We start from the raw sequence: 14,615 nt of genomic DNA, 5'->3' as shown, positions 1-14,615 counted from the left end.
ATTACAATATACAATATCAATTATTCTATTTCGAATAATTAAATTAATTACTTTACTAACACCTTTTTTCTGACCAGCCAGTAATTTAATTAATATGTATTCAATAGAAACAATTGATTGCGAATTCCCATGGCCATGTCCCCAATACCATTCAGTGTCAATTAAAGTCGTTTTCTTTAATAATTTACCCAAATAAGCGAAATGAAAATCAATAAAAAAAAGTCATATAATTTTATTGAGAACAACTGGGTATTAAGAAAGTGATGGATTGCATACATTCAATAAGGCATTTCAATAAGCTGTAATGTCTACTCTGTCAATAGAGGGAATCTATATTGGAGTTGAGTAAGTAAATAAGAAATAAACATGCAACAACTTAAGCCCAATGATGAGAGGTAACAATGTCACAGAATTTTATACTGCCTTAATTACTATAATAAACATTATCGTTCAATTTTATATATAACTATAATTAGTCATTGAAAGAATTACAATGCCGGGTAGGAGATAGATGTAATAACAATGCGGACTTTGAATAAATATGCTTGAGAACTTGGGTAGACGGTGGAACATAACTTGCTTGCTCTCTTACTGATCACAGCTAATAGTCAAATCAACATTGTTATGAAAGCGATAATTGTTATTAATTGTATATTGACCTTTAACTTGCAAAAGTTCATACAACTAGACTATTGAAAGAAGTGAATGTTGTCCCCGGCCGACACGGGATAACTATGAGCACCACACAGGCTGGAATTTGAGCTCCGGCTTGTGTGGTGTCCATCGTTACCAGGGGAAGCTTAGCTGAAAGCTATCGGGCGCGTCCACAGGTTGCGGGTGATGGAAAGCTCCGTTTTTATGCGGAGAAGCTGCAATTGCGGCCGCGGCCAGTCAGCGATTTTTGAGAGGAGAGTCTCAGTGAGAAGTCAGGTGGCACTGGCTATTAAATACTGAGTGCCAATGATACTCGATATGACAAGGGGTGTTATTGGCGCCTCCAAATAAACAATGGCCAATATCAGCGTCTGTTCCCAGGTTAGGGGCGGCTGGGGGCGAGCGTCGGATCTTGGAGCAAGCTGCACGCCACAACGAGGGATACATGTGCAATCCCACATCATGCGGTTGGAGCGCTGGGCCAGTAACCCGCCCCCGGAAAACTATGAGAATTACTACAAAAACAAAGGAATAGTAAAAAGGGACCCCCAACGTTGACGACCCACGCAAACGAAAAAAGGATCACGATTTGCGGATTTGCACCTGGAATGTCCGCACTCTTTATAGAGAAGGTGCAGTATACGCACAGAAGTTCAAGACGGATATTACCGACTTACAGGAAGTGCGATGGACTGGGAATGGCGTCACTACTACACCAAACGGTGACGAACTATACTATAGCTGCCACAACATGAGGCATGAATTTGGCTGTGGATTTGTGGTTAGTCGGAGACTGAAAGACCTTGTCTCCAGCTTTACTCCGGTGGATGAGAGGCTAGCCACATTCCGCATAAAAGCCAAATTGTTCAACATCAGCCTTATTTGTGCCCATGGACCGACGGAAGACAAGGACGAGCAGACCAAGGATAATTTCTACTAGCGCCTAGATAGAGAATATGACCACTGGCACGCCATTATATTAAAATCGTTCTGGGAGATTTTAATGCGAAGATGGGGAAGGAAGACATTTTTGGTCCAACATCCAGCGTGTTAGATGTACGATCGATCCGTGGAGCGAATATAGATTCGGATCATTACCTTGTTGCAGCAAAGGTTCGCACCCGTTCGAAAATGGCGAGGAAAGTACGATCTGACACTGCACGGAAGCTGGACAATCAAAAGCTTCAAACACAACAGATGGCAGCGGCTTACTCCACTCGATTGACCCAACTGCTTGATAAAGCACTCCTTGTTCCGATGATATAATGGCGCAGTGGCAAACTATTCCTCACTCCATGGAAAATGCCGCGAAATCAGTACTTGGGTACCGGAAGCCTCCTCCAAGAAACCCATGGTACGACCAAGAGTGTCGAAATGCTACTAAAGCCAAAAATGCGGCATATAGAGCAACCCTGCAATCAGTAGCAATGCAGATGAAGGAGAGGTATTGGGAGAAGAGGAGAGAGGAGAAACGTCTATTCTGCAGAAAGAAATAAGAAATGGAAAGACGTGAGTGTGAATTGAGATATACAGAAGTCAGAATGAAATCCGAAAATTATACCAAAGAATTAAACATCAAACCGATGGCTTTGGTGCAGGCACATCTTCCTGTAGAGACAAAGAACGAAATCTGGTAACTGACACAGATAGCTAGCTGAGGATAGGGAAAGAGCATTTTACCCAACTGCTAGTGTTCGACTATGGCGGTGAAGAGGATACCGCAGAACCAATCAATGATGATGGTATAGAATGTTTACCTCATAGTCAGAATGAGGTCCAAATAGCAATGACCCGACTAAAGAACAACAAGACAGCAGGACCCGACGGGCTACCCGCTGAACTATTTAAGACCACAGGCGACACGCTGATAAGGCGTATGCCTCAGCTTATCTGCGCAATTTGGCTAGAAGAACGCATACCCGATGATTGGAACCCCAGCATACTATGTCCCGTACACAAGAAAGGAGACAAGACGGAATGTGCCAAATACAGAGGAGTAAGTCTCCTCCCCATCGCATACAAGATACTCTCAAGCGTACTGTGTGAAAGATTAATAGCTAAAGTCAATGAGATAATTGGGCTCTATCAATGCGGCTTTAGACCTGGTAAATCCACCCTGGACCAGATATTAACACCGCAGCAAATCCTGAAAAAGACCCAAGAAGGACAAATCAACCCCTACCATCTCTTTGTTGACTACAAAGCCGCTTTCGATACCCCTTTACGTTCAAAGGCATTTCAAGCCATGTCTGAGTTTGGTATCCCTGCAAAATTAATAAGACTCTGCAGGATGACCCTTGCTGATACGCGTTCCTCAGTAAGAATAGGAAAGAATCTCTCCGAATTATTTAATACCAAACGAGGTTTCAGACAAGGAGACAGCCTATCGCGTGATCTCTTTAATATCCTGCTGCAGAAGATTATACAGATGCAGATGTGAATAGATATGGCACACTTATCACAAGAGAACACATGCTACTCGCCTATGCCGACGACATCGACATCATAGGTCGGTCACCGGAAGTAGTAACTGCAGCCTTTGAAGGAATCGAAAGACAGCCAGTGAAAATGGGTCTGGCAGTAAATGAAGATACGACGAAAATGATGGTTTCAACTCCCAAAATGCCTTGTACAACCGAGCAGATAAAGAAAATGGAGAAAGTTGAGAACTACAACTTTGAAATAATCAGTAACTTTATTTACCTCGGCACCGCCGTAACCGAAACGAACGACACCAGTTTTAAGATAAAGCGAAGAATAATACTGGCAAACAAATGCTACTTTGGACTAAATAAGCAGTTTAGAAACAAGGCCACCTCTCGACAAACGAAGATAACACTATACAGGACACTGCTACTACCCGTGTTGTTGTATGGTTCTGAGGCAAAGGTACTTATTAAAGCAGATGAGGCAGTGCTTGGAGTATTTGAGAGAAAGATTCTTCGTAAAATATATGGACTAGTTTGCGTTAATGGATAATATAGGCGACGTATGAACCACGAGCTGTATGAGATATATGACGTCGATAGCATAGTTACACGCATCAAAATACTACGGCTGCGTTGGCTAGGTCAAGTTTGTCAGAATGGATGGAGAAGCTCTAGAAAAGAAGTCTTTTGAAGCAAACACGGTGGTACACGCAGATCAAGTGGTGGGAGACACCTCGAAACTTGGTGTCAGAGATTTTAGAATGAGCGCAAAAGATCGAGGCGCTTGGGACGCTATTCTACATTAGTGAAACAGATATTCTGTTATTGCCAATTAAAGTAAAGTAAGTAAAGAATTTTGTGCTTGGAGTGTTCGTAAGAAATATACTATCTACAAAGCATACGGAGACCCAAGGCCCAAAGTATGCACTCTCTCCCAAGAAGATGTTATTGAACATAGAGTCTTTGAGAGAAGATACCATCTCTCAATGGTTTACATGCATTGATACATTCGCGTAATTGAACATAGAGTGTTTGAGAGAAGACACCAACTCTCAATGGTTTACACGCATTGAAGTGTCATAATGAAGAGAATGAAACTTTGCAAGATTTTCAGAACAATAGAGTTTAATGGTGAATACCAGAATCGTATAAACCAATGTTGGCAATGCTAATCATAATCAGAAAAAAAAATTATACAGGCTAAGTAATCTTAGCATAAATTATAGAGGCGGTCCGCAAAAACTCACTTTGACACTTTATACCATGTTCTAAAATAGTTCACTTTGTTAAAATTATTACACAATTATCTATGAGCTTACAAAAGCACATAATTCACAATTCCTTACTACCTCAATGCTGTTGTTGACCACTTGAGATTATTATGTTGAAGTAAATTGATAATATTGATACAATTTCAAGTACAAATTCATTACAAATAATAATGACTAGGCAATGAAAACAACGGTCACCTTTGTATTTGAATTTCAATTGTTCTTTGTTTTTTTTTTACAAAACAATTTTTAATATCCGTATATTAGAAAACACAAAAACAACACTTACGAATCCATCTGTCGTCGATTTTAATTAAATGAAGCAATTGATATTTAATTGGGTTAGTACAATGTTGAGATAACAACGAAAGAAAAGAATTTTAGACTTTTTTCTTTTGCAAATTAGAATTTTTCTTTAAAAATGGCACACCATAAATTGGCAAGATTTTTTACGTTAATTCACTTAGAAATTTCAAGATAAAATAACACAAATTGTGTGCACTCGTTTTTTTTTCTCTAAAAAAATGAACAAAAAATAATTATTTCAAAAAATTTTACTCATACGAATGCCTATATTTCAATGTGTGAAGATCATATGGGAAAATGCAAAACAAAACGGTCACCCTCACTGACACACAGGAACATTAAGATGGGTCAGTGTTACAATATATGAAAAATAACATAAAAATGATATTAAACATGTCTAGTAGCTACAAAGGAGAATTTTTTTTTTTTTTTTTTGAAAAAAGGAAAACGCGTACTTTGCAATTTTTTTATATTCCATTAAGCAAAATACGAAATATAATAGCGATCGTTAAACGTTAGCTCAGGCCCACATGACGTTCAAAGTGTGATGTAGTACTTTCTAATGGATCCAGTTGAGGATTTTAGATCCTAGAATGAAATTCTTAAACAAAGTACCATTTATTTGGCTTACATGAATAAAAAATTAACTGTACCTTGCGCCACTATTGCGGCTGTGATAAAATGTACGGTTCGACTCAGAAATTCTTGCTGATTCGGCTAAGCCATGTCCGTCTGTACGCAAATGCTTATTGTGCCGTTTTTCTGTCTGTCGTTTTATTGTAATCAAGTTGGAGATCGCAATCGTTACCCAATCATTACGAAGTTTTCTGCAAGTCACTTTTTTGGCCAAAGGCGAAGGCTGAAAATCGATTCAGATTTAGGTGCACCTCCCATCTTATATATAAAAGTCAATTTGTGTTTGTTTGTCGGTTTGTTTGTTTGTTTGTATGTTTGTTGTTGGTTCCTTATAGACTCAAAAACAGCTGAACAGATTTTCATGAAATTTTTATTGATGATCCCGTGGTGAAAATAGGGTACTAAATATTTTGATATTTGAAGGGGGGCGGACCCTCCCCCTTACCCTAATTTTCAGAAACGTCAGATCTCGGAGATGGGTGGTGCGATTAAAGCAAAATTTTCTGTGCTTTCTTATAGTTACCAAAAATTTTGTGTCCAAACTTCGGATGGGATACCTAGGGGGGGCCGTCCCACCCCCCAAAACCCACCAAATATATTTATAGACCAATCATGACAATATGGGACTCAAATAAAAGGTATTTGCGAGTAGAATTCGTATCTGATACCCAAATGTGGGGCCCAGTGATTTGGGGACCACCCCAACCCTCATAACACCCTTAAATCGGACATTTTTACCGACCATGGCAATATAGGACTCAAATGAAAGGTATTTGTAAGTAGAATACAAATCTGATAGCCAAATGTGGGCCCAAGTTTCTGGGGATCTACCCCCTCCCCAAAACACCCATCAATCAGGACTTATTTACTGATCATGGCAATAGGGGGTTCAAATAAAAGGTATTTGAGTGTAGAATTCGAATCTGATTTGCATGAAATAATCTTCAAACATTTAATTATATTGACCGTAATATCGACTCAAATAAAGATTTCATGAATTTTTCAGAATTTTATGTTGAAGTCAGAAAATTTCATGATATTCGCCATCAAATCTGCAGTCATACTTTCACAACCTGGACAGAGTAAGTATGCCGGCAGTTGAATGTGAAATTCGATGGCGAAACGTTGAAAACCATCGATTATCTCAAAATATGTGATGTTATATTGGACAGCCTTTACAAGTCTTTCGGACTCAAGGAAATCTTGTTGATCACAATCTTGTAGATATGTTAAGTAAGATCAGAAACAAAACAATCCGTGCCGAATTTTGTTCGGATCCGTTTAAGTGCAAATCGGGCGATACATAAATACGGGAGCTATATCTAAATCTGAACTGATTTTGATGAAATCTTACAGGTTAAGATCAGTAACAAAACAATGCGTGCCAAATTTTGTGCAGATCGTTTGAAAATTGTTGGTACTACAGCCATTAAAGTGCAAATCGGGCGATACATACATATGGGAGCTATATCTAAATCTGAACCGATTTTGATGAAATCTTGCAGATATGTTAAGATCATTAATAGAACAATTCGTACCAAATTTTGTGCGGATCGGTTGAAAATTGTAGGTACTACAGCCATTAAAATGCAAATCGGGCGATACATATATATGGGAGCTATATCTGAATCTGAATCGACTTTTACCAAAATCATCCTTAAGCCAAAAAAGTGACATGTGCAAAATTTCGTGACGATTGGATAACAAATACGACCTGTACCTTGATTACAAGAATACATGGACTAACTGATGGACAGAGGGACATGGCTAATCATGTCCCTCGAATCAGAAATTGATTCTGAGTCGATCGGTATACTTATCAATGGCTCTTCTCCTTCCTAAAGTGTGAACAAATGCACAAACTTATAATACCCTGTACCACAGTGGTGGTGTAGGTTATAAAAACTACTCCTCTGGTCTAAAAAGTACCTTTTATACCCTCCACTATAGGATAGGGGCATACTAATTTCGTCATTCTGTTTATAACACCTCGAAATATGCGTCTGAGACCCCATAAAGTATATATATCCTTGATCGCCATGTCATTTTAAGTCGATCTAGCCATGTCCGTTCGTCTGTCTGTCGAAAACACGCTAAATTTCGAAGAAGTAAAGCTAGCCGCTTGAAATTTTGCACAAATACTTTTTATTAGTGTAGGTCGGTTGGGATTGTAAATGGGCCAAGTCGGTCCATGTTTCGATATAGCTGATATATAAACCGATCTTGGGTCTTGACTTCTTGAGCCCCTAGAGGGCGCAATTCTCGTCCGATGTGACTGACATTTTGGAGTTTTTGTATCACTTCCAACAACTGTGTTAAGTATGATTCAAATCGGTTCATAATCTGGTATAGCTGTCATATAAACCGATCTTGTATCTTGACTTCTTGAGCCCATAGAGCGCGCAATTCTCGTCCGATGTGACTGAAATTTTGGAGTTTTTGTATCATTTCCAACAACTGTGTTAAGTATGATTCAAATCGGTTCATAACCTGATATAGCTGCCATATAAACCAATCTTGACTTCTTGAGCCAATAGAGGGCGCAATTCTCATCCGATTTGTCTAAAGTTTTGCAAGAGATGTTTTGTTGTGACTTCCAATAACTTTGCTAAGTATGGCGCAAAACGGTACATAACCTGATATAGCTGTCAGATAAACCGAACTGGGATCTTGTCTTTTTGAGCTTCAAGAGGGCGCAATTTTCATCCGATTTGGCAGTACAACGGCTTCCCTCATGATCTTCAACATACGTGTCTAATATGGTCTGAATCGATCTATAGCTCCCAAGGCGCTCCCTACTCTCTCTTCTTATATCTCTATCTCTCTAATGGGTGGGATCACACCTTTTTACTTTACCACCTCCAAATCTTTTCTAACTATCACAAAAAGCCATTCTATCCTCCGAGTTAAACTCATATTTATGGTAGGCCCATTCAACTTTAACCTAAGCAGTACTTTTTACTGACATCTTGTTGATAGGCAACCACCGCTCGCTGAGAGTTGAAAAGTGTGATCTTTATGCACTAGAGATCTGATGACGACAATCAATGCAAAACTCTTGGCCTATTTATGAATAAGTTACCCAACTTAATGTCTTAACGTAAAAGTAGATATTAATTTATGGAAGCGAATGGATGTATCTGACGTTCTTTATCTCCCGGCATTTGTATATTCAAATGTAATTGTATGTATGTATAAAGAAATTAAAAAAAAAATTAAAAACAAACTCGCACACACATAATTACTTTCGATGTTGTCCAATATGGTTGTGGTCATTGTGCATGCACGTTTGTATGTATTTAGTGAAAAGAAACGTAATAAATTCTAGAAATAAAATAAACAAAAAAAAAACTTGAAATTCTATTTTTCATAATCCAAGTTGTTGGCGTTTTGCATCTCATATTCATAAGGTTATTTGTTTGGGTTGTAGCTGTCGCATACAACAAAGTACAATGACCTCATATTCAAAATCTGCATTGAGTACCCAAAATTCATTGCAGGCGAGCGATACATGAATGGAGGAATAGGTAAACATCATCAAAACAACATTTTTAATCGAAAATCTATTGTGATCATGAATTATCTGGAGGTGTTTTAATTTTGAGAAAATTCATAAAGAATGAACAAATTTAACGAAATTTTCAGGAAAATCAAAGTTTTGATAAAATGTTCTACAAAAGTTAAGTTTTTGTATGTGCATCAAGTTTCATTAAATTTTTCCTAAAAATAAAATTTGACAAACTTTTTTTATGAAAATCAAATTTCAACGAAATCAATGTGTGTTAGTTTGTTGGTTTGCCTGTTCCGTATAGACTCAAAAACGGCTTAATCGATTTTCATAAAATGTTCACAGATGGCGTATAATGATCCCGTGGTGAAAATAGGGTACTAAATGTTTTGATATCGGAAGGGGGGCGGACCCACCCCCTCACCCTTATTTTCAGAAACGGAGGTGGGTGTTGCGATTTAAGCGAAACTTTGGTTGCCCTGTTATAGTAACTTACAAACAAAAATATGGGATCTAAATTTCAGGTGGCGTGCCTAGGTGGTTCGCCCCACCCCCAAAACCCACCATATATATGTATAAACCAATCACGACAATATGGGTATTTAAGAGTAGAAAACGTATCCGATATCCAATTGTGGGAACAAGTATTTGGTGGACCACCCCAGCCACCAAAATTTCCCTAAATCTGACATATGGGGCTAAAATAAAAGGTATTTGAGATATTTCTTCAGCGCTAAGTGTTTGGGCGGCCACCCTACTCCCCAAAACATCCCTAAATCGGACATATTTAGTGACCATGGTAATATGGGGCTCAAATGAAAGGTATTGGGTGGTAGAGCACGTGATCGATACACACTTTCAAACCCAAGTTTCTGGGAGTCCACCCCTTCCGCAAAAAACCCCCTCCCATGGCAATTTGGGGCTCAAAGGGAGTAGAGCTCGATGTTGATAGTTTTTAGAACCTGGGGGTGGGTTATATTTGCTGATTCTTGCAATAAGGGGCTGAAATGAAAGGTATTTGAGATTAGAAAACGATATAGAATTTTGCTGATATTTTTTTAGAGCTGTGTATCTAGGGAACCACCCAATTCCCCAAAACACCTCTAAATCGGACATACATATTTACCGATCATGACAATATGGGACTCAAAGGAGGAAAGCTATTTGGGAGTAGAGCACGAATCCGATATCAACATTCTGGGAAAAGAGTTTATAGGGCCACCCCAACCCCATAACACCCCCAACGGGACATATTTGCTAATCATTGCAATATGGGGTTCAAATAAAAGGTATTTTAGAGTAGAACACGAATCTGATATATATTTCCAAGTCGCTGGATGGAATTTATACTCACTTTCGGGACCAGGTTTCTGGGAGTCCACACTACCCTCTAAATCCACCACGCCCTGGGGGCCTTCCCACTCCCAAAATCTCCATGAGAATATCGGGATCAATGAAAGTTATTTAATAATGAAGTACATCTAACATCCAAACTTAAATAACCCTTAACCATTCGAGCGAATTCATTCATGCCTTTACTGTATTCAAATAAAGGCATTTATATTGTAATACTGTTAGTCAAGTGACATATATACAATTTTTGTAGCATGGTTTTTCACTCAAATCTCTTTAATTGCCGAAAATAAATATTCAAATGATAGTTTTGTGTCATATAAGTTAAAAGAAGGCGCGGCGGAGCGGGCCGGCTTCAGCTAGTTTTCTATACAAATAATTATTCGACAAAATTTTCTTAGAAAATCGATATCCATGAACTTTAGAAAATAAGAATTTCACCGAAAATTTCTATGAAAATAAAATGTTGACCAATGTTGTATAAAAATTAAATGTCCACAAAATGTCCTATGAAAATCACATTTCGAGGAAGTTTTCTGTAAAAATCAAATTCAAAGGAATTTTCTATGAAAGTCGAATTTCGAAGAAATTTTCTATGAAAATCGAATTTCTAAGAAATTTTTTATGAAAATAAAAGTTTTCGATAAAAATTGAATTTTAACCCAATTTTCTATGAAAATCGAAAATTTCATAAAATTTCTTATGAAAATTAAATTTCGATGAATTAAAATTTTAACAAAAATTTGACAAAATTTTTTATGAAAATTAAGTTTTGACCGTTAAGTGGTTCTTGTTTAAACCGCAATCAACTCTACCGTAAGAAAGCTTATTAATAACTTACTAAAAGATGCATTGCGGCAGGCTTGGCATCTGTGGATCTAAAAAGATGGGTTAGCAGAGGAACACCTCCAGGAGGTGTACTGTCTCCTTTACTTTGGAATATAACTAATAACAATATATTATTGTCTCTGGAAGAAAAAGGTGTAAAAGTGTTCGTGTATGCTGATGTTCGTGTATGCAATTGGGGTTAGGGAGCGTTCCCCAGCACTCAAAGACGAAAACAGAATGAGCGCGTTAACCTTTGTTTTTGAGCGTCGCGTTGCAAAAATGCAACTTTGCGCTGATCGCAGTGCAGGGAACAAATAGGTTCGGCAAGTTGTGTAAGTTTGTTGTTATGAAACAAGTAGTCTTTAAGAGCACTGTTCAAATTCAGATGTGTGCTTTACAAGCTACTCTAATTGGGTTGGTATGTAAAGCACTATGATCCATTTGACGAATCCCGATGGTGAAGGTTCATGGCAAATCAGAAATCGCGATACGTGTAGCCGGTTAAATTAAAAGTTGGTTTAACCTGACACGCAGAGATGCTGTCATATCGAAAGAGTTGGCATTCAGGAACTGGCGCTTGGATAAAAATGCCAATACTGAAAAGCTGCGCAAGCAGGTAAGATCTTCGTTTGCCAATGTGCTTAGGCGCAAAAATTTCTTTACGAACAGCGTCTGCGTACTAAGGTTCTTGCTTCCACATGAGGCGGTAAGAGCTTTTGGTCGTTCGTAAAAAGGGTGAAGGGTAGATCTTCATCTATTCCAACTCTTATTAAGGATGATCAAACGTTCACTTACCCGGTTGATAAAGCTAACCTGTTGCCTGATATTTTTGCAGTGAACTCTTTCCTACCGGATAGCAATCAACCACTCCCCTCAATTGAAACTATATCTGGCGTCATGCACCAAATATTTTTTCGAACTCGTGGAGTTAAAAGGGTTCTTGAGAATCTAGGCTTAAATAAATCCCCGGGCCCGGATGGCATGTATCTTACGCAGGTGTTCTTTGACGCTCGCTCGTCCATTACGGAACCTTTTCAACCTTGCCTACCGTGCGGGAGTCTATCCGACGCGTTGGAAGGTTCAGCCAATACCCAAGAAGGGCGAGGCAAACAACCCTGCGAATTATCGGTGAATTGCGATATGCTCCGCTCTCTCCAAGGTCATGGAGATCATGGTTAATCACCATCTTGTGAGGTATTTAGAGTCTAATGCCCTTCTTAGCGACCAACAATATGGGTTCCGCAGAAATCGCTCTACGGGCGACCTCATGGCACTTCTGTCGGAACGTTGGAGTCGCTCAATCCACCAGTTTTGTGAGAGTAAAGTTGTGGCTCTGGATATCTCGAAGGCATTTGATAGTGTCTGGCACGGTGCACTACTATCAAAGCTTGTCGCATTTGATGTCGGTAATGGCTTCGTTCGATTTATTTCGAGCTTTCTCAGTGATCGCACTATTCGAGTCGTTATAGATGGGTTCTCATCCAATGAGCATAAATTGATCGCAGGTGTACCCCAGGGCTCTGTTCCTTCGCCTTCTCTTTTTCTTATTTTCAACAACGATCTGTTGGGTCAGACATCGAATCCGATCTACTCATTTGCGGATGACAGTAATCTCTGTCATTCGTACTCATTCGACCATAGGCCGAGTCTTCGAGAGATTGAGGATAAGAGGAGGGTTATGGATTATATACTCTGTCAGGATTTGCTGGCCATTTCTGAGTGGGGTCGAATGAATCGAGTAGATTTTAATGCACGGAAAACTCAGTGCTGCTTGTTGTCACAGAATCGATTGGCTGACCCACTACGATCATCTTTGTATATTAACGGTATAAATGTTGAGCAATCAGAATCTTTTGATGTTCTGGGCATGAAAATACAAAGTGATGTACATTGGGCTAAACATGTATTTGAAGGTTCGAATGAAGGATTCAAGTGTTTAGGCTTCCTTAAACGGTGTAAAAATTGCTTCAATCCGTCTGATCTTCTTAACATCCACACCACTTTTATAAGGCCGAAAATGGAGTACAACTTACATGTACGGGCTAGAGCTTCAAAATCATTCCTGCAACTACTGGACCATGTACAGAGGAGAGCGATGGCGTTGATTGGGGATATTGGGGTATCCAACTCTATTGCCTCCCTTGAAATTCGTCGCAATGTGGATTGTTTGGCGTTGTTCTATCGGTATTTTCATGGTGTGTGTTCGTCTGATATTCGTCTTCTTATTCCTGATGTATGTCAAGGATACTAGACTTTCCAGGAACTCACACCCGTTTGTAATTGATTGGCCAGCGAACCGCACAATGCATTATAGGGAGAATTTTTATTTCGCCCGGGCCGTCCCTATGTGGGATCGACTTCCGGCTTACAACGCAATGCACTGCATTCATAGGGGACATCCCCTGCGTGTTGGTTGATAGAAAAAAATGCTTCTTTGCCTTACTTTTGATAATTCTTTGCTGTGGTAATCTTTGAATAGAAAGCATTGAACAAAAGGTCTATAGCCGGACAATATCCTACGATGGAATCTCAAAATCAAATTCCGACGAAATTTTTTTATGAATATCAAATTTCAACAAATGTTTTCTAAGTCTAAAATATCGACGAATTTTCTATGAAAATTAAATATTCAACAGAATTTTCTACAAGAGTTTCTAGAAAAATTTTTTTATGAAATCAAATTTTGATGAAATGTTTTTAAGAAATTCAAATATGGATAAAAATTTTAATAGAAGTGAATTTTCTTTAATTTTTATAAAAACAATTTTTAAAAATTTTGAAAGTTTAATTTTAATTTCTGCAAAATGTTTATCAAGTTAATTAATTCCCGCCAATTTTTCTGAAAAAATAAAGTTTTATTAAAATTTTCTTCAAAAACATGATAAAATTTTCTAAAAACTTCGTTAATAAAATGCCGACTAGCATAGCACAAAACATCAAAATAATGCGGCTATCATTCATATGACAAAAAAATGCACATATACCATCATCAGAGTAGGTACACACAGTCACACATACACACACATTTAACAATTTTTTTAATATCCTGGTAAATATCAATGACGAAGTAAGAGTGACGATTTCAGACCAAACAAAGGAAAAATTACGTCTTATTTGCATCAAAAAATTTTTCATTAAAAATCCCTTGCGAATATTTTCTTTCATATTCTCAACTCTTGTTCATAAATACTTTATTTTTCCTATACAATTAATAGTTTCTTAGCTTTGCTTCATAACGATTAAGGTAAAAATCCATAAATTGCGTAACATATCACCAATTTACTTACCACAAAGATTTGTAGGATGTGCAGTGACTGATTGACACAGTTGTTGATTATTTCCTATGTAATTTTTTGTCTTGATATAAAACCAGAAAATTTAGGTATTTCTTTTCAAATTACTTTCACTCCCTGCTAATTTGCTATTGAGACTCTTGTGAATATATTGTTTTGACTAAACCGTTTGGACGCTTTGCTTGCTTTCACTTTGTCCGCAAGAAGTTTATGTGGAAAACACCAAAAGAAAAGGTGAATTATTGTTTGACTTTGAAATATCCTTTAGTAGAAAGGACTAACATGCAAACATGGTGGAGAGTACCTATATGTATTTCATGTATTACTGCACGCAACT

The 14,615-nt window shown here is 38.1% G+C and overlaps 1 protein-coding gene across 2 annotated transcripts in view; it reads right to left on the bottom strand.

Annotated features, from left to right (window-relative positions):
* LOC106091764 (quinone oxidoreductase) overlaps window positions 1-14,615 on the bottom strand; it is a 51,903-nt gene extending 37,288 nt beyond the window's left edge. Inside the window, exon 1 of one of the 2 annotated variants that reach the window (XM_013258429.2) lies at window positions 14,273-14,615. Coding sequence is in view for 1 of the 2 variants with exons in the window: in XM_013258421.2 (XP_013113875.2) it covers window positions 4,644-4,651 (8 nt within the window). In the remaining variant the exon portion in view is untranslated. Of the gene's footprint in view, window positions 1-4,643; window positions 4,793-14,272 lie in introns of those variants that run through there. The other variant, XM_013258421.2, reaches the window with a different exon arrangement.

The sequence above is a fragment of the Stomoxys calcitrans genome, chromosome 5 (genome assembly GCF_963082655.1).
Source record: "Stomoxys calcitrans chromosome 5, idStoCalc2.1, whole genome shotgun sequence".
Classification (NCBI taxonomy): Eukaryota; Metazoa; Arthropoda; class Insecta; order Diptera; family Muscidae; genus Stomoxys; species Stomoxys calcitrans.
This window is presented reverse-complemented; position numbering and strand designations above follow the sequence as displayed.